At 38.2% G+C, this 25,106-nt stretch overlaps 3 protein-coding genes across 3 annotated transcripts; all 3 read right to left on the reverse strand.

Annotated features, from left to right (window-relative positions):
- Positions 1 to 1,811: 1,811 nt before the first annotated feature.
- Positions 1,812 to 12,514, reverse strand: LOC131322605 (uncharacterized). Its single transcript, XM_058353979.1, has 6 exons — positions 12,275 to 12,514; positions 9,821 to 10,037; positions 9,193 to 9,477; positions 7,829 to 8,151; positions 1,984 to 2,093; positions 1,812 to 1,932 (listed from the first exon to the last, which is right to left on the reverse strand). Exons 1-6 carry the CDS (start codon positions 12,413 to 12,415, stop codon positions 1,812 to 1,814), a joined length of 1,197 nt encoding a protein of 398 aa, XP_058209962.1. The 5' UTR covers positions 12,416 to 12,514.
- Positions 12,515 to 16,304: 3,790 nt separating this feature from the next.
- Positions 16,305 to 17,511, reverse strand: LOC131322786 (small ribosomal subunit protein uS12m). The gene is made up of 2 exons (XM_058354249.1): positions 17,282 to 17,511; positions 16,305 to 16,971 (listed from the first exon to the last, which is right to left on the reverse strand). The coding sequence occupies exons 1-2, from the start codon at positions 17,420 to 17,422 to the stop codon at positions 16,531 to 16,533; spliced, it is 582 nt and encodes a 193-aa protein (XP_058210232.1). The 5' UTR covers positions 17,423 to 17,511; the 3' UTR covers positions 16,305 to 16,530.
- Positions 17,512 to 18,825: 1,314 nt separating this feature from the next.
- Positions 18,826 to 23,182, reverse strand: LOC131322841 (uncharacterized). Its single transcript, XM_058354358.1, has 5 exons — positions 22,985 to 23,182; positions 21,519 to 21,657; positions 21,050 to 21,193; positions 19,826 to 20,014; positions 18,826 to 19,251 (listed from the first exon to the last, which is right to left on the reverse strand). The coding sequence occupies exons 1-5, from the start codon at positions 23,129 to 23,131 to the stop codon at positions 18,980 to 18,982; spliced, it is 891 nt and encodes a 296-aa protein (XP_058210341.1). The 5' UTR covers positions 23,132 to 23,182; the 3' UTR covers positions 18,826 to 18,979.
- Positions 23,183 to 25,106: the final 1,924 nt, after the last annotated feature.

The following is a 25,106-nucleotide window of genomic DNA, read 5'->3' on the forward strand; positions in this document are numbered from 1 at the left end:
TGGACGTCTCCGATCGTCGAACCGATGTCGGCAAGGCAGCACCGACGGCCGCACAGCACGCTGCACAGCACGTAGCTGTGCAGCACGCTCCCCCACTCTTCCAGAACTTTGGCTATGTAGCCTATGTTGGCGTGGGTCAGAAGAATTGAAATCGTTAAAGATCAGGAATTTGTTACATAAATACATCAAACTTAGATTTTGATGTTTTTAAACAAATAATACTCCACCCGTTCCTCCAAGACATTTTCAAAAAATTCAAGCTACTCGAAACAAGTTTGATGAGGTTAATTTCTCTCACAAACAGGTAAAGCTTTGAACAATAGAATATTTTTGAAGCTTATATTATGTTTTCAATCAAGTTTAAAACTACCTTACTTGACTCGTTTGGAACGTTTTTCAGCTCCATAAAAAAAAAAAAAAAAACGAATGCCAACTCACAAATGGTACATATTTCCACCTTTCTATCTAGCCTTCACATGACACACATAAAATGGTAATCTCAGTAACGCCACATTATTTTGTACCAAATAACAACAAACCTGTAACTTATCCCAAAAAAAAAAAACAAGCAAACATGCAAGAATAGACATGATGTATGCGCGCCGTGCTTTTTAACTCTTGCCTTTTCCGTGACGCGATGTGCCTCTTTTTTTGCGTACTGTGCCTCTTGTCTTGCGTTCTGTGACTCAAGTCTTGCCTCATCCACGACATTCACCATGTTTGCACGAGTGCGTAGAACTTTGTCTTGTATTTTTTCAATCTCTTTATGCTTCCCCTTTAGAAGTACTAACTTCTGTGTCACAAGTTTCATCATATCTGCACAAGTGTGTTGCATTTTTTCAATCTCTTCATGCTACCCCTTTAGAAGTATTTCTACTTTCTCTATCACAAGTTTCACCAGAACCTCCATGGTCAACTTCTTCGACGAATCTGAAGAAAAAAGCGCAATTCGTTTAACACCTCTCCTCGTTTCAATATATTCGGACGAGTTATAGAGGGAATCTAAATTTGAACTTGTTGGAAAATATTATTAAAATATAATATTTTATTTTAAGTGTGAATAAAAATTGATTTGATTTGGAGTCGCGTCTTTTCATTAGTTAGTCTATATATATATCACACTCCTCATTCATTGTGCGTGGCAATTTTCCCTTTCATTCAAATCTTTTTATTTAAGAGACTGCAAACACAAATTTGGTTCGTCAAGTCCTTAATTGTAGTGCTGCTTTGGAGAGATTACGATCAAATAATGGTGGAAGACAGACGTCCGATGCAAACCGTGAGCACCGAAGCAAGGGTGAAATCCGTCTTAAGTATAGAGTGCCTTGATCAACATATGTTGTTTTCATCGAGTTCCAAGTTTTGCATTTTGATTTTATTGCATTCCTATTATTGGTTCATCACAAAAGTAAACTTTTTTTTTTCTTCTAACAATTCTTAAGACAGGTTTGTATTTACTTTTTGTGTGAGTCTAATTATACGGTTGGAATCGTATGCACGAAACCACCATATAAATTCTACGGCAAAATGCAGAATACCTCCCTATGGTTTCGTCATTTTGCAGATGATCTTCCTGCATTATGATTTTGTTGCATTCATATTATAGGATTCATCATATAAAAGAAACATATTCTCTAACGGAATTTGAATTCTCTTTCTGACCAGTAACTGTCATACCTTTAGAAACGAGCGCCTCTCTTTTCTCAGGAGCTTCAGTATCTCCACTTACTTTCGCCATGGCACCACTGTATCCAAGCTAAAAAAAGATCCAACTTTATAAAGAAATAATCAACCAGATAAAGACCCACATTTCACGAGAAAGGAAAACACCGCAAAATCGAAACTTGGTCATTGAGGTCCTCATACACCTCAGTACCAAAAAGATACAGATTGAAGCCTAAAAGCTTAGCAAAACCCTCACCTGCGTTAAAACTGAAATACGAAATTCTGATTAATGGTGTAGTACCTTATGACGAGATTTACCAAGTGAGTGAAATTGATTGGATGGAACTGGAAGCGGGTGGTGACGGCTGGAGATTTCGAAGGAGTTCCTGCACTGAGCCAATAAGATTCTCGAGAAGCGAGACGAAATCCTGGGGAGCAACATTGTAGGAAATTGCTGTATTGGCAGGGAAGGAGAAGTATAGATTTGGGGAGAGAGAGAGAGAGAGAGAGAGAGAGAGAGAGAGAGAGGTGTGCATGGTTGGAGGGGAGCAGAAACTGTTGGAAAAATGGAATTTGAATCAAAGAGAATTTGGTGGGATCCACACCGCGCGAGGTGGGCCCAAGTGGGTTTTAGATACTCCTTATTAAGGAGTTTAAATCAGTGAAAGAATGAACAAATTTCATTGAGAGATGAATGAGAAATTGTCTCTCAAAGTGGGTTTCGGACCGACAACAGTGCACGGTTGAATGGTCAAAGCTGGGTTGATTATCCAGAGTTATTACCCATGATTGTGTATTCAATTTCGGAAATAATAACTTTATCAGTTTTATTTCAGAATTGAATTGCGAAATCAATTCCGCTATTGATTATTGGCTCCTCCATGAATATTCGAATTCATTGTCGTATTGATGGTAGAGGCTCCTCCTTCAGCTATATGAGGGGACCTCTACCTTTGGTTTCAACACACCGAAAACAATCCAAAGCATCTCTACTACTTCTTCTGCAATACAATTGTTCTTTTTGAGAAAGAGAGTACAGACACAAGTTAGTTCGACGGGCAGTCTATGGCAGTGCTCTGGCGGCTGAGTGGTAACCGAGTCAACTCTGAGAGACGAACACCGACACAACCTCCAGCACCGGTGAGGCGGCGAATTTGTCTTAAGGGCACCGTTGAACAAAACGGGTCTCGGTTTGGAATTGCTAATACTCTTTTACAGTTTATATCTACATTTCATAATCTGTAATTTTGTGATTCATGTTCATGTTGTAATTTTCAGAAATTAGTAAAATCGTTTATTGTTTTTCGTACTATTTTCCTACAGAAACTCAAGGGAAAAAATAGCTAAATATTGGGTACTTGTAATCGTCATGGATGCTCTCCATGAATAAATATTGTCATCTGTCACCACACAACATGAGTTACCTTTTGTTTTTAAATCATCCAAGGTAAACAATACTGTCCATACCGTATAATTTGTCGGTACGTTAATGGTTGAGTAGTCTCGTAATGCATGCATAATGCTGAGGTAGCTAGGAAAGTGTTGAAGAGAGTGAGGTTGATTCTTTGAATTGACCAAATTTGTAATTGTTCAAGATTGGGGGGAATTGAAACAAGGGACGAAATATGCAGTATGCTGGGCCTTGAGCAAACAATTACTTCTTGGAAATAAGAACTTGTTCAATAATCCTCGAAGCAAATCGTTAGATATTTGATTTGCTACATAAATGAACTGTTGGCGTTTTTGGATATCTCTTAATATTATAAACATGATTTTTATTTCGATAATTATTAGAGTTGGAAAGTGGTTTGCTGATTAAAAATTGAATAAAGACAAGAAATGCAAGGACGGCTCTATTGTTGCTTCATTACTCTTGCATGCATATGACCATGGGCTTGTTTGTTGGAAGGATAAGGGAGGAATGGGGATAAGGGATGGAGGAGAGAAGGAGAAATGTGTTCGTTGGTGGAAGAAGGAAGGGGCCGGGAGAAGGGACGAGGGAGAGAGCTTATCCCCCTCCAAAGGGTATTAGCTAATAACATCTCTCACCCTAAAATTAGCTTAGCCGTAAAGAATATGAAAACATTGGATTAGTTGTGGGTATTTATTCTCACTATCGGTAGTGAAGAATAAAGAACAAGTTTTGATTTTAGCTAAATCACTTATTTGGATGGAGTATTTAGGTGAGAAATTAAAAATATTTACAGAAATAAAATGTTTCAATTGGCTCTTCCCCTTTCTAATCCCGTCTCACAAAAAATGGTGAGATTTGATGATAAAGTATTTTATTTTCTTTAACTCATTCTCCCTCGCCTTCCAAAGGAGCTATTACTCTATTTTTGTGCTTTGTTTGATTTTGAGGAAAGGAACAGAAAAGAAAGAAGAGGAAGAAGTGCATGGGGATCGAAGAATAATTACTACTCCCTCCGTCCCTTTATTATAGTTCAGTATTTCATTTTGGGCTGTCCCTTAATAAGTGTCCATTTGGTAAAGTTAGTGGGTAAAAGTTGGTACATTGTCTATTTTGTCCATAAAAGTATATTCCATTTTGAAAAGTTAGTGAATAAAAAGTGTAATGATGATGGGTAAATAGGAAAAGTGGAGGAAAAAGTTGATGTGAAATGTATAATGATGATGTTTTTTTAATAAGTTGGAGTTACGAAATAGGACATTTAAAAAGGGACGGAAGGAGTATGATTTGTTTGCAACTGGCCGTCCGGGCAACCTTATTTCCTGTTACCGAGACGATCACCGAGGGATGATGTGGTATCTTACTGTACTCTACTCTACACTATACTAGTTTCAAGCATGCATCTATGAAGAGGAAGAAGTGCGTGGGGATCGAGCGAAGAATATATATAGACACCAAATTAAAGATTGTTTTTTTTTTTTTTTTAACGATTAGCCCAAGTAAACAAAGGTGTGTCAAAATCATGCCATTAAGCTTTCATTGCATTCTCAGCTGGCACATGCATGGTTTGACAAGGTATGGAGAGCAACTAGCAAGTTTATACTCGATAAAATTAGATTCTTCAAGTTTGAGTTACATTTTTCTCAACTTCTAACTATTTTGGCCTAATAAAAAAACGGCTCATTTTTTTGGATTATTGTTTTATCATGACTAGGAGAATCTAAAAAGTAAAAAGTTAAGATCGAAACCAATTTTTTTTTTAATAAAGACAAAAATAAGTCAATAAATCAATTTTTTCGTTTTTATTCAAAAGAATTTGGATTTCGATAATAATTTTTCACTTTTTAGATTCCTTTTGCCAAGACGATTCAATAATCGATAAAAACATGTCGCGAAAATAGGAGATATGAAAAGAATTTTACTAAGGACATTCATGTGGCTAATTGTAACGCCCCGAATTTTGGGTACGTTAATGAGGCATTTATTACATAATAAAGAGAGTCTGGCTCATTATTACATCATAAATACATCATAAGTAAATAGTACATTTATTCAACAAGGGAGATAGCTAGGGTTCCTAACTACTGCTCCGCTTGCTCCTCCATTCTGGCAAGCTCCTCTGCTCCAAAGGCCTTCAAGGTGTATTGCTCACCTTGATCATCTACAAAATCTGACACATTATACCAGCGTCGCCACCGATATAATATGTCAGGGTCACCAAAGGTAACACCATGAGCTACGAAAGCTCAATAGAAAAAAATTTCATACCCGCTAACCCATAACTTACAAACAACATGTTATACAATCATGAATTTCCACATGATACACGTATACACAGCTAAACAATGACACATCCATATTCGTTAATCAACTATCGTTGGTGTCCAAGATTTTCTGAGTTTCTCCTACGCAACTCATCGTAGACCGTGTCTCCATTTTCATATACAAATCAACATTTCCCAAAATCATTTGTTTAACACACCCAACCTCGGTTCCACAGCGCCGGGTTCCCGAGTATCCTCATAATGGTTCCGCCGCGCCGGGTTCCCATTGGCACACAAAACTTGCATTGGCTCCTCTCTGCGGATAACCAAGCCACATTACCAATGAAGCTACCACGTCCGGCCGCATTGGCAATCTTCACAATGGGCTACCAAGTCCGGCCACATTGTGGTTTTCACAATCCACACAATGGGCTACCAAGTCTGGCTACATTACGAGTTTTCATACACACAATGGGCTACCAAGTCCGGTCACGTTGCGGTTTTCACAATCCACATGATGGGCTACCAAGTCCGGCCTCATCGCGGATTTCCATATACACAATGGGCTACCAAGTCCGGCCACATTGCGGTTTCAAAACACAACTCATCATTATCCATACTCTAGGTGTCATGTTTCTACTTTCTCGGTTCTCGTGTCTCGTTACATGCATAGACTCCGCGGTAGGACAAAAGTAAGCATGAAACATTCTAACAAGACCATCCAACTCAATACTACTTATAGCATAACGCCACATGTACGGACGCCCTTGGAGTGAAATCACTTATGCTTTATTACACCACAAGTAATACAAGCAACTCGTATATGCATACTCATAACCATCTTAAATATCAAAAATACAAATACTTCGAGATAAGTAAGTAAGGATGCACTACATATAATTAGGAGTAGTAGATAGGGAGAATCTACCGTTCTTCTTGGCAGTTGGTCGGCTACGGAAACTAGTCGTTGGTCGGACGGAGTAACTTCCTACAGTAGGCTTCCGGTAGCTTCGAAAGAGAAAGGTCTCTCTCGAAACCTAATCTTGACTAAACTACTTAAGCTTTTTGGATCGGAGGGTGGTCGAGTGGCGGTCTAGTGGCGGCTTTGGATGAGTTTCTTGAAGAACACAAGAAGAACTCAAGAACAAGAAGAACAAAGCAAGAACAAAGGATTTCTAGAGAGAGAAGTTGAAGAATGGAAAGGTGTGAGTTAAATGCTTGGAATGGCTTGCTATTTATAGGCAAAACTCTTGGCTCCCTCTCCTCTCACAAGGCCGGCCCTCTCTCTCTCTCTATATCTCCTATGGATTTGCTCCATCAACTCACATCAAAGCATGCCATGCTTTGTCAAATCCAAATCTTTAGGCATAAGGCTATAAAACCCAAATAAGATCTTAGGCTTGGATGGCTAGATTGTGTACCTTGGATTGGATTTGGAAGATTTGTTGGAAGGAAAGGAGACAATGGTACAAGATTTAGTTTTAAACAATAATAGAAGTACAATGGAGAGATAGATTTAGGCTAGGAAGAATATTTACCCAAGAATTTGAAAAGATGAAGAAAGATCATGGAAGGTACAATCAATCTTCCTCTCTCTTTCCTCCTTCCTCTCTCTCTCTCTCTCCCTCTCGGCTCACTCTCTCTCTCTCTCTTTCTATATATATGTATATATATATATATATATATATATATATACACACACACACACACATATAATAACATAAAAGTACAAAAGTATAAGATTTTCAATCCAAATACCCCATTAAAGAAATCTAATTAGGCACATGCCCCATTAAACAAATAAATTGAGTACACTAGGGAGATTTAGGCCTATATATAATATGCATATATACACATGCCTATATATACATAGGTATTAAAATATATGACTTAAGATTTCTTCATTAAAATAATAATAAAGTACAAGTACTATTTTATTCAATAAAGTACTTTGGAAAATCTAGGGTTTAGATACACCACAATATTTTAATGCATAAAGTACATGGGAATCCAAATCTTTGATTATTTAAAACAAAGCCTTGTACTTGTTGGAAGATTAAGGCTATTACCCAATGAGTAATAATTCCCCTTGCGATTAATAACCAATGGACAAAAGAGTAAGGTACTTTTATACTTAAAATAAGATTTCTTAAAAGACTACATGTCCTATATGTACTTTAAACAAAATATAATACTGAAAAGGTTATTAACCAATGGACAAAAGTTACCCTAACTTCTATTGACCAATGGATAAAGGCAAAAGGTTCAAAATGTTCAAAAGATTCAACTAGTAACTGGGTGAGTTTGGTTGCTCGGTTCCTCCAAGTAGTCGGTTGGAAACTAACTAAATTGGTCAAGTAGGGTTTCTAGTCGAGAGTTAACCAATGACCAAAATCTAACTATGACGAAAATTAACAAGAAATCATATAGCCACTCAAAAGAAAATAAGTAATTCAAATATTTAACGAAATTTTTACTGACAAAAAACCAGGGCTGTTAAACTAATAATAATAAAACCCAGAGTTGCAAGACTAGACATGATTACTGCGAGCTCTGCATCATCTCTTGCCTTTTCTGCCACATTCACCATATCTGCACAAGTGCGTAGAACTTTGCCTTGCATTTTTTCAATGTCTTTATGCTTCACCTTTAAAAGTACTTCCTTCTGTGTCACAAATTTCACCATATCTGCACAAGTGCGTAGAACTTTGTCTTGCATTTGTTCAATCTCTTTATGCTTCCCCCTTAGAGGTTCTACTTTCTCTGTCACAAGTTTCACTAGATCCTCCATGGTCAACTCCTTCGACGAATCTGAATAAAAAAATGCAATTCGTTTAGCACCTGATCTCCTCGTTTCAACATATTCGGACGAGTTATAGAGAGAATTTAAATATGAACCTGTTGGAAAATATTATTAGAATATAATATTTTATTTTAAGTGTGAATAAAAATTGATTTGATATGGAGTCGTGTCTTTTCATTGACACATTATGAGAAGCGTACGTGTCCCTTTCCATGGTGATTATCCCTAGGCTCACAAGTTAGTCTATATATATCATGCTCCTCATTCATTTTGTGTGGCGATTTTCCCTTCAATTTGAATCTTTTTATTTGAGAGACTGCAAACACAAATTTGGTTCGTCAAGTCCTCCAATTGTAATGCTGCTTTGGAGGAATTCTGTTCAAGTAGCTAGGGGTGGGAGACAGACGTCCAATGTAGACCGTAAGAGCACCGTAGCAGAGGTGAAATCTGTCTTAAGTATAGAGTGCCTTGATAAATATGTTGTTTTCATCGAGTTCCAGGTTTTACATTCTAATTTTATTGCATTCATATTTTTGGTTCATCACAAAAGTAAGCTTTTTTCCTAATAATCTTAAGAGATTTGTATTTGCTTTTGTTTGAGTTCTAATTATATGGTTGGAATCGTATGCACAAACCACCATATAAATTCTAGGACAAAATGTAGAATACCTCTCTATGGTTTGGCCATTTTACAGATGACCTCCCTATGTTTCACTCTTAACCACTTCATCCACCATACCATTCTCTTTTGCCATGATTAATCGAGTGCACGTTATATATAGTATTATTCAACATTTTGAATGCCACATGTCTATGGAAATGGTTTTCCCATGAATTTCATGAATCACTTTTACAATTATGTTTAGTCATTTAGTGCTATATGATGAGTTACAGCACTTGTTTTCTTCCAAATTTTCCTATTGAAATATATATATTTTTTCAATATTGTATACATCAGCGGGTTAATAGGAAAAGTTAATAATTGAGTTAGTCCACAAGGGGTTTAGAGGCTATCTAATACTACACCGAAAATTGGTAAAATCACGAACCTGGTACTTCACTTTCAAGACTTTCCCTATGCTCGCGGCGGCGTTTTTGGCGTCCTCTAGCTCTATGATTCTGAAACCAGTAGAACACGTTCTTCCCATCGATTTTACCGAACTGACGAAGCTCTCCAGCTATTAGTTTGATTTGGTCAGCCGTCGGGGTGCGTGTTCCGCCTTCATACATATCCTCTAGCGCTTGTAATTGCTCCGGCGTCGGATTCCATCTTGAACTAGCAGTCACTAAAGGTGCTGTGTTGTTTTCTTGCTTACTTTGGTCCTGAATAGGAGCTGCACTAATTCATACTCATCAGAAATTAACATAATCTAAGGTTTTATTTGCAAAAAAAAGAGAGAAAATACTTATAACAGATGTATCTCTAAAGAGAAAGTCTACTTAATTTCCCGGTATTATGACGATGAAAAACACGTAGTGAAAATTTTCTGGTCGAGTTAGGGTATTCGATCTTGTCTCAAAGGATGCCTCAATGGCATCTTAGATTGCCACACTCGATCGTTTTGATCACTGCATCGTTCTCATTGGTATTGCATTCGGATTGTTGGATTCATCACAAAAAGTAAATATATTTTCTAACACAACTTGAATCCTCTTTCTGACCAGTAACTTTCATACCTTCATAAACGGGCGCCTCTCTTTGCCGAGGAGCTTCAGCATCTCCACTTGCTTTCGCCGTGGCACCACTGTTTTCTACTGTACTCCCTCCATCGCCTGGCGGGGATTTCACCTTTTTGGGATTTTTAGGAGACGGTACTGACGAGAATCCAAACCGTTGAAATGCATATGCATTCGGCAATGAGTGATGGAATAGAGAACCTTGGCCACCAACCACCTGGAACAAAATAGGAATATGCATTTAGATAACCCATGCAGTTGTGACGCAAAAAGGCAGCAGCATGTTGCAACCTGATGGGGTAGGAGCCAATTTTTTGTATCACCACACCACATGGTGCTCTCTCTCATGTTTGCATTGAACTTCATAGCCCGGCCATGAAATAGTGTGAGACTACAACAGTAAGGGAAGCATTAGTTTTTGCATTGAACTTCATAGCCCGGCCATGAATGGACCTATGTTCAATCACTTCGAGCGACGACATGAAATCTTACACTAAAATGAGAGTTCATCAACCGAGCCTTGACACAATATTTAGGACAAAACTATGAAGCCGCAATCTTTCTATCTCAGCAGTAGTGAATGGGGGACGACGAAAGTCACGAAATAGCACCTTCTCAAATAAATTTTAAAAATTGTTACAAAGATTAATAGGATCAAGGAAAATTCCTAACCCGAAACCCAATCGAGTAAACAAGATAAGAATAATCCTGTCCATCCGAGATCGAAACCCCAAGTTTAGCAAAAAACCAAACATGGGAACACCTATTGGGACAAAACTCACACCTGTTGGCCTAAAAGCATAGAAAAGCCCAGATAACGGGACAAGCCCAAACAATGAAAGTCCAAAATCCTAACAGCTACAAATCCTAAACCTGTCGGCGCCACACCAGCTACCGCCAACCACCACGCAGGCGAGACTTTACACGCCGTTAAGCAAAGACGTGAACATAAATACTTAATTTGACTTAGTTTTACAATACAAAGACGTGAAAACATTCAGCAATCATCTCCTGGATTTCAAAAAAAACAAAACAAATATATGCTATTGTGCCTCAGAGTCTAAGCCCCATTGATTACCATGAAATTGAATCCAATTCCAGTGTTTACGCTAGTGATTAAGAAATTGAATCCAATTTCATTAACGAAATCAAAAAATTATGCTGCATAAGTTAAGCACTAGCATAAACACTCTCAACGTTGTTCAGATATATGATACCAACATTGTGCACAATGACACTGACATTTGACGGAATTACGGGACGAGAAAAACCAAATCGTGAGCTCAAACGAAAAACAAATAAAAGAAGGTTTTCAAACATATACTTATTTACAATCGGGACGCAAGTCTCAATTCAACGTGATATTTAAGATTTCAGTGGTACAAAGATTAGAATCACATTTAACAGGCAACAAAAAAAATCCAGAAGACCGGCCGTGAGTGGGTATTGAAGTACTGCTCCCTACTAAAACCAGTCGATAGAGCAGACCGCGCTTTGCTCTTTTCTCATCTCGAAAAATCCATCTCCAAAATTTTTTACTTCATCATAATTTGTGGTTTACTTTCTTTTTTTTTTTTTGTCTTTAGTGATTTCTTAATCTCAATACCGACAACCACGACCAATGAAAAAATATGCAAACCTATACAACTCAACTAAACAAGGTGCAGACTTTGTATCCAATATTTCAAGACGCGAAAAAGATCCACATATATTTAATGTGAAAGGAAAACACCGAAAATTCGTCATTGAGTTCCTCATACACACCATAGTTTTAAATCGCGGTATATCGGTATCGGGACGTATCGATGATACGTCGCGGGAATCGGGTGTCGCGGCCGTGAATTTTTAAAAATCATCAGCAACATGTATAAAACTTGAAAAATATACTTTTGCAGCTTTTACTCCCAACATTGGCTTACTTTTCTCTAGTCCCACATTAGCAAGTTACAAAACTTCTATCTACTTAAAATGAATTTGCACTTTAGTAGGTTTGTGAATGAGGACTCAAGAAGAGGTCTCGAGTGCTCAGGAAAATAAGCAGCAATTTGGAAAACTGATTCAGAAATCAATTAACCAGGTGCGTGTCACAAGTTATTCGCGCATGGGGGCCACGCGGTTAAGCCCACGTTTTGCTAAAATTCCGAAACGTTTTTTTTTTTTTTCCTTTTTTCCTTCCTGAAAAACGTTTTTTTTCCCGAAACGTTTTTTTTTCTTTTTCTTTTTCCGCGAATCGGCTGAACCGGTCCACAAAATCTGGTACAGACCGATACATACCGGAAACCAGCCGGTTCGCCTCTGTGATTTTCAGTCTCTCCGTTATACCGGCTTATATCCGAACCGGACCCTTCAAATCCTGGTACGAACCGGCCGATATTTAAAACTATGATACACACACAGAAGCCTAAAACTGAGCAAAACCCACTCACGGTCTAGAAAATTACGATTAATGGGTACCTTATAATGAGATTCACCAAGTGAGTGAAATTGATTGGATGGGACTGGAAGTGGGCGGTGTCGGCTAGAGGTTACGATGGAGTTCCGGCACTGAGCCGATACGATTCTCGGGAAGCGAGACGAAATCCTGGAGAGCGACATTATAGGATACTGCTGTATTGGCAGGGAAGGAGAAGTATAGGTTTGGAGAGAGAGAGACAGAGAGGTGAAGGGTTTTGGAGGGGAGAAAAGACGGCGTGAGAGATAAATCTTTGCTTGGGGGAAAAGAAAGGGAACTGGGACAAGATCATCACGTGAATCGTATTTGTAGAGACGGAAAACCTATAGGGACCGACAGGTCCGGCACCGAAATTGTACCAACGGCCACGCCGGGCCGTCTCCGGCCACCGGACTGCTGATCCGAGCCGTCCAAAAATTCTTAAAAAGAAAAACGAGGGGGCTAAAGCGGGAATCAACGGCATCCAAGGTGTGTAGGTACTTGATCCAAACACCTTATTTTCGTGTATATATGTGTATATATATATATGTATACACAAAAAATAGAGTGTTTGGATCAAGTACCCTACATGCTTTGGATGCCGATGATTCTCGGGTAGGCCCCCTCATTTTTTTTTTAGAAATTTTGAACGACTCGAATCGGCAGTCCGATGACCGGAGACAGCCTGGCGCGGCCATCGGTACAATTTCAGTGCCGAACCCGTCGGTCCCTATAGCAGCACTCTTTGTAGAGAGTATCCATGACATATGGCACATGATAATACGGGAGGACACAATAATTAGCCATTTCTTTATTATAATGTCCATATCGAAAATAATTGATCTTAATCGTTGAATTGTGAATACATAAAAAATTGGACTTTGTATTCTTTTTGTATGTATTTTTTGATAGTATGGAAAAATTAATCTTTCATTCAATTACCTGTTTTTTGCTCATCGACAGATTTTTTATTTTTTTTCACATAATCATACTTAATCTTAATTTTTTCCCTTAAGAATTTGTGCCCCCACCCTGACTAAATCCTAGGTATACCACTGCATGCGCAAACTACTTTTGTGAATTTTTGTTAATCAACAGTGCATGCTATGATTTGTTTGCAACTAGACGGTCGGGTAATTTTTTATTTTTTTATAAGCCCTACAGCTGAATCACAATTGGACCCGATTGCACAACTCAAACATCGGGATGAACTAGCGCTTTCCTGTTACATAGACGACCACTGCGGGAATGATGTGGTATCCTACTCTACACTATTCTACTTACAAGCATGTATTTTTTTTGGAACACCCGAAAGAAAAACAACAACTCGAATCTCTCGAAAGCAACGTATCGCATATCCGTTTCTAAAAGCGGCCAAATGATGTCATCTGGCGGGTTGACTTGTGACACCATTTTGTCCTCCTGGCCGGTTCACTTCAATGTTGACCAATTTGTCCACTACCTAGTTTTCCTCCCGAAAGATATGCTTTAGGGTGCTACTCGTGGTGGTTAGGAGGGCTTTGCATTCTTTGATCAGCACTCTGTGGATGGAGCATTCAGGGAACTCATTGATCATTGAAACGGCAATCACGAATAAGCCTGTGAATACACAACCTTTCTTCCTATGTCCATAAAATCTATAGGGGATAGCTCTCTATGGAGCGGCCGGCATTTTGGCTACCACCGCGGTCGTTGTTGGATGGCCCGAACCTCACCTAACAGCTTGGTGATGGATCTGTGAAAGGTTCTTTTGGTTCTGCTTTCCGGTCATTTCTTCTGTGGGGTGGCCAGTTGGTGGATAGGTGGATGTTGGATGATTTGATTGGCCGTGGTGCTGGTTCTGTTTGTAAACGGTGGGCGGCCTTTCTGCTAGGGTAGGTTTTGGATTTGGGAAAATGATGGCGCATGACATGTTTTGATAATTAATACCCGTTAAGGATAAGCTAAGAATATTTATTAATGCTAAAAATATCCTTGACGGTTATTAATTATCAAAACACGTCTTTGGCCATCATTTTCCCTTTGGATTTCTTTTGGCCAGGCTTTTTTGATGTATTTGGGCTTTTTAGGCTTTTCGGGTTGTTTATGATTTCCATTGTTCTATCTAGGTACTTTAGGACCCCTCAGGTTATACAGAGCTTGTCTCTTTGACTGTACGGTTCCAACTTTTGGTTGAATTCCCTTTTCTTTCTTGAATAAAATTTTACTTTTGCCGATTAAAAAAAAATCTGACTCCACCTCTATGGCCTCCATGCCGTGGTTCTGCACCATTTCCAGTCCTCTGACTATTCCCCAAAGCTCAGCTTCAAGCCCAAGACCCAGTGAACCTCTCTCTAAAACAGCATGTATGAAGAGGAAGAAGTGGGGATCGAAGAATATAGACACCAAATTAAAGATTGTTATTTTTTTTTTTTTTTTACGATTAGCCCAAGTAAACAAAGGTGTCTCAAAATCATGCCATTAAGCTTCCATTGCATTCTCTGAAACACATGGTTTGACAAGGTATAGAGAGTAGCAACTAGCAAGTTTTTTTGATCAACTTGATTCTTCAAGTTGATTCTTCAAGTTTTGGGTAGTGCAATTTTTTCTCCACTTCATGTGTTCTACGATAGCATTGCAGTACGAGCAATGGTATTGGAACATGTAACGGTAACGGTCGAGGTGCAACGGTATCGGAAGGATCAAACGATATGTAACGGGAATCAGTTTTCATAGTCGTGAATTTTTAATAATCATTTTTGAGAGAAAAGAATTTGTTAAGTGCCGAAAATTACCTGTAAAGGTGAGTATCAGCCGTGAATTGAAAACGGAGAGATCCGTAAGCGATTTTCCCTCCCACCAGTATATCAGGCGCGTAAGGGTATTGGAAGGCCAAAATACCGTTATGAATTGGCCGTTAAATTATGTAACGAGCAATTTTTTTAAATCCTTGATCTCATCCCGTGCGTAATACGGGTTATTGCTAGCAAAGTAGTAAGACAGTTGACGTTAGAAGCGTCCAGAACATTGGATATGTTGGTGTGGGTCAGAAAAATTGAAATTGTTCAAGATGAGGAATTTGTTACATAAATACATCAAAACTTAGATTTTGATGTTTTTAAACAAACAATACTCCACTCGTTCCTATTAAGACATTTTTAAAAAATTCAAGCTACTCGATCGAAACAAGTTTGATTAGGTTAATTTCCCTCACAAACAAGTAAAGCTTTGAACAATTAGATTAATTTCTCTCACAAACAAGTAAAGCTTTGAACAATAGCATATTTTTGAAGCTTATTTATGTTTCCAATCAAGTTTAAAAACTACCTTACTCGACTCCTCCGAGACGTTTATCAGCTCCATAAAAAATCCGTATAAAGATAACTTATCCACAAATCGAGACAAATGCCAATTCACATATGGTACATATTTTCACCTTTCTATCTAGCCTTCACATGACACAGAGAAAATGGATTCGAGTAAGGAACGTCAAACCAGTGAAACCACCAAAGATCAAAGGAAAAGATTTTGTAAAACTTACTTGAAGTTCAATTTTGCTTTGCAAACCGTGAGGCCTTGAGTTCTGAAATGTGGATGCTATTAGGGATTTCCATTTAGGAGAATTTAAGTTCTAACCTATACTGTAGGGATGTGCACGGGTTGGGCGGGTCGGTTCTGGCCCGAAACCCGAAACCGACCATGTCGGGTAAGAATATTTAGGCCCGCAAAACCAAACCGCACAGGTGATAAGAACCGTCCGCGAGCCCAATTCTTTACGTCGGGTCCGGTTCGACCAAAAACTGAATTTAACCTTCGGGTCGGGTCCGACCCCATAGGTAAGGAACGCACCAACCCGAATCCCGAACCCAAATCTTATTTTTAACAGAAAGTAAACTCGCACCCGTCCGAACCACATGTTCGACCCCGCCCGAGACCCTTAGGGTTGGCTCCGCGGGTTTTTTTGCACACCCCTAACCTATAGTATATGTAAGCCTTATTCCCTGGCATTGCTACATTTTAACATAAATACTAGTAGTTAATTTGACTTAGTTTTACGATACAAAGACCTGAACATTCAGCAATCATCTCTCAGATTTCTAAAAACAGAACACATACTATGCTATTGTGCCTCAGAGTCCAAGCCATTGATTACCATGAAATTGAATCCAATTCCATTACAACTACATGATACCAACATTGTGCACACAATGACACTGACATTTGACGGAATTACGGAACGAGAAAAACCATGTTGTGAGCTAAAATAAAAACAAGTTCCAGAGGCATCTTCCGTTCATATCTATTTGGGTTTTTCCGCACCATATTTGGATCTGCCTCTTCTTCGATTCGGAATTCCCAGCAAATCCTTGACTCCTCGAATACAATGGAATTTCACACCTGGCAAATCTTTCACTCTGCCTCCTCTTATCAAGACCATAGAATGCTCCTGCAAATTATGACCTTCGCCTGGGATGTAAGCAAATATTTTTTGTTTATTGCTCAACTCTACTCTGGCTATCTTACGTAGAGCTGAATTAGGTTTCTTCGGTGTTCTCGTTGAAACACGCTTGCATACCCCTCCCTTCTGGGGACATTGATCCAATGCTCGAGTACGGTTCGTGCGCCGTTTTTCTTCTCTGCCATGACGAATCAATTGATGTAATGTGGACATCGCTTTTTCCTGTGTCCTTCCCCCTATTTTTGCCCTCTCACTAGTGGTTATTCCCAATCCAAGGAACCCCTTTTTCCATTCATAGAGAAATCCAATCGTCAAAATCAATAACAAGGCCATCATGGACCAAAATCCTAAAAGAAGGTTTTCAAACGTATACTACCATATACGATCGGGACGCAAGTCTCAATTCAACGTGATATTTAAGATTTCAAGCCGCGAAAAAAGATCCAAATTTATAAAGAAATTCATTAACAATAAGACCCACATATATTCAATGTGAAAGGAAAACGCTGGAAATTCGTCATTCAGAAGCATAAAACCCAAGCAAAACCCTCGCGTGTTAAAACTGAAATAGAAAATTATGATTAATGGGTACCTTATAGTGAGATTCACCAAGTGAGTGAAATTGATTGGATGGGACTGGAAGCGGGTGGTGTCGGCTAGAGATTACGAAGGAGTTCCGGCACTGAGCCGATACGATTCTCGGGAAGCGAGACAAAATCCTGGAGAGCGACATTATAGGAAACTGCTGTATTGGCAGGGAAGGAGGAGTATGGATTTGGAGAGAGAGAGAGAGAGGGGTGAAGGGTTTCCGAGGGGAGAAGGACGGCGTGAGAGATAAATAAAAAGGAAAATTTATATAAATGGTCCTCCTAGTTTTATTCGAGTCTCATTTTCGTCCTCTAAGTATCAATTACAACTATTTTGATCTTCAGGTTTAGTTTTCGTACCAAATTGGTCCAATTGATAACTTCTGTCAGCCAAATTGGACAGATAAAATCTAATTGATGGCGGTTTGGACGTTGCAGTTTGTACCAAGTTGGTTCAATAGATGACGTCTGCCCTCAATCTTATTTTTTTCGTCCAGTTTGGCTGACACGTTATCAATTGGACCAATTTAATACGAAAACCAAATTTGAAGGTCAAAAGAGTTACAATTGATACTTAGAGAACGAAAATGAGATTCGGGTGAAACTAGGAGAACCATTTTTTATAAATTTTCCCAAATAAAATAAGCTCTTGTTGGCAAGAAGCCAGCAAAGAGAACCCTAATGGGCCTAGCCCAGATCACCAAAAGAGTCTAAACATGTATAAATATAACAATAAACCCACAAGAAATCCATAACCCCAAAACAGCATGAAGCCCAAGAAGCCGAAAACCTAGCCCAAAACTAAAAGGCATACCCATAGACAACATAGGCCAGCCTAAAACAGTAACCCTACACCACCACCCACCGTAGCCACTTGGAGTGAGACGGACCTCTGTCACCACCGTCGCAAGAACTCAGGGAACAAGCCCTTATTATTATCCCTAAGAACGACCCGACTTCCTCACTACAAAAAGCCCCACCAGAACCAGTCACCACCTACACCAAACCGTCACCACCACTACACTAAAACACCCCAAACCACCACAGCTCCAAAATTGACACACATTTTAAATGTTGGGGACGAAATTGGACAAATGTTTAAATTGGGGATAAAATTGGTGACTCGCCAATACTTTGGAGACCAAAAAGGTAAATAAGCAATAATAATGAGTATGGGTATTTAACTACTACAAAATCTTGATAAAATTGGGGGCGGTTATTTGCAACCCTGTGTTTTCTCCCTTAACACACATTTTATATGTATGTCACAATCTGTATCTATAATTTTGCAGTACGAGCAATGGTATCGGAACATGTGACGGTAACTGTCGAGGTGTAACGGTATCGGGAGAATTGAACGATATATAACCGGGAATCAGTTATCACAGTCGTGAATTTACTTTTTAGGAAAAGAATTTGTTAAGTGCCAAAAATCACCCGTAACGATAGGTATCGGCCGTGAATACATCGAACTTAGATTTTGATGTTTTTAAACAAACAATACTCCACTTGTTCCTCTTAACACATTTTAAAAAAATTCAAGCTACTCAAAACAAGTTTTATAAGCTCCATAAAATAAAATAAAAACCGTATAAAGATAACTTCTCCAAAAAATGCCAACTCACATATGGTACATATTTTCACCTTTCTGTCTAGCCTTCACACGACACAGAGAAAATGGTAATTAATCTCCAGTAGCCTCACTATATCCTGGCCCCAATAATAACCAACATGAGCAATGCGAACCACGTGGCAATAACCTGATACACAAGGGTGTGTAGAACATTGTCTTGCGTTTTTTCAATCTTTTCCTGCTTCGCCTTTAGAAGTTCTTCCCTCTTTGTCACAAGTTTCATCATAGCTGTACAAGTGCCTTGCATTTTCTCAATCTCTTCGTGCTTCCCCTTCAGAAGTTCTACTTTCTCGGTCACAAGTTTCACCAGATCCTCCATGGCCAACTTCTTCGTCGACGAATCTGAATAAAAAAAAAAATGCAATTACCTTTCCTTGTTTCAACGTATCCGGACGAGTTATAGAGGGAATCTAAATTTGAACCTGTTGAAAAATATTATTAGAATATTTTATTTTTAAATGTGAATGAAAATTGATTTGATTTAGAGTCCCGTTTTTTCTTTGACATGATTTAGAGTCCCGTTTTTTCTTTGACACTTGTTCGCTTTGGACGGACGCGTCCTTTACAAACAAGCGTGTCCCTTTCTCTAGTGATTATAATATAGATGTTAGGAACTAAGCAGTAGCACTGTTGTGTAATGTTATGAAGTTTCAACTTTGACAGTTATGTATTAGTCATTTAATTTTTCCGCATTCACATGGCACTGAGGCTATATGATGAGAATTGGGGTATTCGGTCGTCTCAAAGGATACCTCAATGGCGTCTCAGAGTGCTATACTCGTCTTGATTACTATTTCGTTCTCATTGGTTTCCAGGATTTGCATTCTAATTTTATTGTATTCATATTATTGGATTGATTGTCACAAAACTTGAATCCAATAACTTGAATCCTCTTTTTGACGAGCAACTTTCATACCTTCAAAAACGGGCGTCTCTCTTTTCTCAAGAGCTTCAGCATCTCCACTTGCTCTTGCCCTTTCCGCGACATTCACCATATCTGCAAAAGTCCGTAGAACTTTGTCTTGTATTTTTTCAATCTCTTCATGCTTCCCCTTTAGAGTCACAAGTTTCACGAGATCCTCCATGGTCAACTCCTTGAACGAATCTAAAGAAAAAAACGCAATTACCTCTCCACGTTTCAACATATTCGAACGAGTTATTGAGGGAATCTAAATTTGAACATGTAGGAAAATATTATTAGGATATAATATTTTATTTTAAATGTGAATGAAAATTGATTTGATTTGAAGTCGCATCTTTTCATTAACACATGTTCACCTTGGACGGATGCATCCTTTACGAACAAGCATGTCCCTTGGACCCTTTCTCCGGTAATTATTCCTAGGCTCACCAGTTAGTCTGTATTTATCATGCTCCTCATTCATTTTGTGTGGCGATTTTCTCTTCCATTTGAATCTTTTTATTTGAGAGACTGCAAAAACAAATTTGGTTCGTCAAGTCCCCCAATTGTAGTGCTGCTTTGGGAGAATTCCGATCAAATAGTGTTCGGAGACAGACGTCCTTGTTTCAACATTTTGAATGCCACATGTCTATGGAAATGATTTTCTCGAGGAACGTTATGAAGGTTCAACTTTGCCAATTATGTTTAGTCATTTTATTTATCCACATTCACATGGCACTAAGCTGCGTTCTTTTGGCTTTAACTTATTTTTTTAATTCAGTACGTCCATTCTCCTACCCTTAACTTAACTTATTTCCCATCCTTCCCAAACAAGCCTCAAGGCATATGTGAAATGTCCAAAATACCCCTCAATGAGTTAAAATCCTATCAAATGGAAGGGCAATTTTGTAATTGTGTATCTATTAGGCAATTAAGTTTAAGTATAGAAGAATGAATGAACTTAACTTATTTTTATTTAAGTTTCAAAAGGGAAAAAAAATTAAGTTCAAGTTAAGGTTAAAAGAACACAACCTAATGCTATATGATGAGAATTGGGGTATTCGATCTTGTCTCAAGGGATACCTTAATTAATGGCGTCTCAGAGTGTTACACTCGTTGGTTTTCAGGATTTGCATTCTAATTTTATTGCATTCATATTATTGGATTGACCATCACAAAAAAATAAACATATTTTCTAACAGAACTTGAATTCAGCTTTTTGACCAGTAACTTTCGTACCTTTAGAAATGGGCGCCTCTCTTTGCTCAAGAGCTTCAGCATCTCCACTTGCTTTTGCCGTGGCACCACTGTTTTCTACTGTACTCCCTTCCAAGACCGACCCAACGTATTTGGGAGTCCTAGGCCAAATGATCAAATGGGGCCCTACATATATTTTCAATTAAAAAACAATTAACAAAAACACTTATTCTATATAATTGTCTTAGTTCACATTTAACATGGAAAATGCTTTGTCTTCAATGGCTGTTATGTATCCTCTTTGACTTTAGTTTGAAACATAGGAACAACAATATTTTTGGCAAATAAGCACTTTATAAAAAAAAAAAAAAAAAAAAACCCCAACTGGGATTCAAACTCAGACACTTTCTATGGGATAGAATACGTTATACTCCGTACAACTGAATCACCGATGGAACTTCTTCTATATTACGAACAAAAAATATATATACTTGTTATGAAGGGGGCCTACTTTTTGCCCAAAATTTGGAGGCCCTAGACGCGGAACTCCTCGGCCTTGCCCTATGGCTGGCCCTACTCCCTCCAAACCGTTGAAATGCAGATGCATTCGGCAATGAGTGATGGAACAGCGAAACCTGGCCACCAACCACCTGCAACAGAACGTTCTTAGATAAATCACGAAAGTCACGACATAGCATGTTCTTAAATAAATCTGTAGAGTGTGTTGGAATGTTAATATTCGCTCTTTCCCGCCACCTATCGGAATCCACCCAAGAGATACAGAAACAGAAAACTCGAGGATTTAACGAGGGATACAGGGCTAGGGGCCGCTCACCGCCCACTCTAAGAAATCTACCTAAGAGATACAGAAACGAAGAACTCGCCACCTATAAGAATCCACTGAAGGATAAGAGTTAACAAAAAGAAAAATCTTCTCACAAGTCAAATGCTATTTTAATTTAACCCTCAAAAACTACTCATTTCATTCATATCAAAGGATTATATAGGATTTGTTGGAACATCCCTCCAAACATAGAAAATATAAACTTGGATTTTCTAGACTAGAATTTAAAGTAAATAAGGATATTTGACTACTAAAAACTAGGAAGACTTCTTAAGAATTTAAAAAGACACCTGTAAACTTAATTAATTAGACCCTTCGATCGACTCAATCTTTTTGAATGACTTCAAGGACTTTGACCGGCATCACATATAATAGTATAAGATTAAAACCACATTAATAGGCAAATTTAACAGGCAACAAAAAATCTGGAAGACCGTGAATAGTTATTGAAGTGCTCAAATACACCAAGAACAATGCTATGGACACAAGTTTAAATATATACAGCTCCGAACCAGGGCCGGTCCAAGGTATTTGGATGCTCTAGGCCAAGTGGTGGAATAGTGCCCTATATAGAAGGAATTTTTTTTTGCAAAAAAATACCCTACCAGGATTTGAACCCAAAAATCTTATGTGGAAAAGCAAACACTTTACCACTAAACCACCAAAGAAGTTTGTATTACAATTGCACATAGAAAATATATATACTTATCTAGAAATTAGTGCCCCATTTTTTGCCCAAAATGTGGAGGCCCAAGGCGGCGGCCTCTTGGGCCTCTCCATTGGGCCGGCCCTGCTCCGAACTCACGTGCATCGAATGACTTTGGACACAATTGTAGTGTTTGTAAACTTTTTGATACGCCAATGGCTAAGAAACCTTAAAACCTACTAAAATTACCACTCGATAGAGTCATAGAGCAGAGCACAATTCCTTAAAACCAAACTTTGTATCCAAGCCACAAAAAGATGCAACTTCATAAAGAAATAATCAACCAGACAAGACCCACCAAAAAGAAACTCTGTCAATGAGGTCCTCATGCACGCACCCAAAAGATACAGAAGCCTAAAACCCTAGAAGAACCCTCGCGTGTATTAAAACTGATCGAAATAAGAAATTCTGATTAATGGCGGAGTACCTTATAACGAGATTCAGCAAGTGAGTGAAATTGATTGGATGGGACTGGAAGCGGGCGGTGTCGGCTGGTAGAGATCACGAAGGAGTTCCGGCACTGAGCCAATACGATTCTCGGGGAGCGAGACGAAATCCTGGAGAGCGACATCATAGGAAACTGCTGTATAGGCAGGGAAGGGGAAGTATATATAGATTTGGAGAGAGAGAGGAGGTTTTTGGAGAGGAGAAGAGACGTGGGAGATTTTAACCACAAAAAAAAAAAAAAAAAAAAAGAAACGTGGGAGAGAAGAAATAGCAAATTATTGGGTACTCCCATGTCATGTGCCATCGGCCCATCATCATGAATGCTCTCTACAAATAAAATATCGTCACCACACAATGTGAGTTACCCTTTTATCAGTGTCGGCTGTGAAGAAAAAAATCAAGGAGTTGGCTGATACACTACTTTTTACTTTATGCATCTAACTCTATATATGCATGGTGGTTCTTTTGAGTTTTGAGTATGTATGAGAAGCAAAAGCCTAAGGCTTAGAGCCAAAGGCAGTGATCAATGTTTCTCCTATGTTGCTCCATATTTTGTATTTCCACATTATTGTTACAGACAGATTACCCAGCAAAACGCAAGGGTGTTTCCGTCGTGGAGCTTTGGTCTCAATCCAAGGGCGGAACTAGAAATTAATTCCACCTTGGGTTGACCGAAATCATATATTTATCATTTTTAGCCATTTTTTTATGAGAGCTCTAGAGAAAATTTAATTATGAGAACAAAAACTTAATTATAAGAGTTTTGGAGATAAAATTTAATTATGACCATTTACTAATATGATCAGAATAATAATATTTTCATACCAGTTCAAACACATTGAAAATTGGAGCACTTACCTTTTCTAAACTGTGTTATATATTAAAAAAATATGGTTAAAAAATTAAATGTTCCAATTTTCAATCTGTTTGAACCGGTGTAGCAGAAACTTAATTATGAGAGCCGTAAAGATAAAATTTAATTATGACTCTTTAGAGAAATATGTTCAACAAAATAACATCTTCGCACCGATTTTAACGAATTAAAACTTGAAGAACTTGATTTTTTTAATTATATTTTACGAAACTCATCCATTTATCACTGTTATCAAACGAGGTCTAGATATACAATCCGCTAGAAATCATCCTTCATTTTGATATAAAGATCAATATTCACATGCTTCCTAGCTAAAAACGCTATTTCTGTAACAAAAATGGGTTGGCTAAAATTTTTGGACCGAATTTTTAATATTAGTTTTTATTTTTTTTGGTTTTTGAAGGTTCACCTGGGCTAAAGCCCAAGGCAGCCCTTCAGTACTGGTTCTCAATCTACTTGTGCAGGGTAGAGCTGTTGGATCCTAGAGGGGACAAGCCATTTTGGAAGTTCTGCATCGGTAGACGATAGTGGTTCAAGATTCAACTAGTCACTACAGAGGACTTAAATCTCCTTAAAGACTGCGGGATATCCGCACCTCAGTCCAATAACTGTGTAATCCATTTATTTGGATAATTGTTTAATATCTACTGTATGATTTACTTGATGTAAGTGGATATTTGTACTCATTGATATATATATATATATATATATATATATAAATTAATGGGAATGGATGAGGCTGCCGTGGAGTTGGCAAATTTGGCTAAAAACTAATGATATTGACATTTTACAGAAACTGAACAAGAAAAACAAAATTGTGAGCTCAAACCAACAACAAATAAGAAGGTTTTCAAACATATATGCTCCGGATTCAAGTCTCTACTCAACGTGCTATTTAAGATTTTATGACTCCCAAATATCATCTCTTATACATCATCTACCCCATCAAAAAAAAAAAAAAAAAAGAGAAGAGAGAAAAAAACGTGGAGTACTTAAAAATCTGTTCACCAATATGGCTACTCGAGATACACAAATCAAAAGAAATCCAAATTAACCAGCACAAGAAGAAAAGAAAAAGAAAAAGAAAAAAAAAACCCTTGATAAAAGCTTCACCATAACTAGTACACAATTCCAACTCCAAGTAGAGGAGAAAAGACTCAAACTTTGATATATATCCAGGTCACAAAAGATTCACAAATTTACAGAGGCAGAAATCGTTAGTATGAGA

Source organism: Rhododendron vialii, chromosome 4a (assembly GCF_030253575.1).
Source record: "Rhododendron vialii isolate Sample 1 chromosome 4a, ASM3025357v1".
Classification (NCBI taxonomy): domain Eukaryota; kingdom Viridiplantae; phylum Streptophyta; class Magnoliopsida; order Ericales; family Ericaceae; genus Rhododendron; species Rhododendron vialii.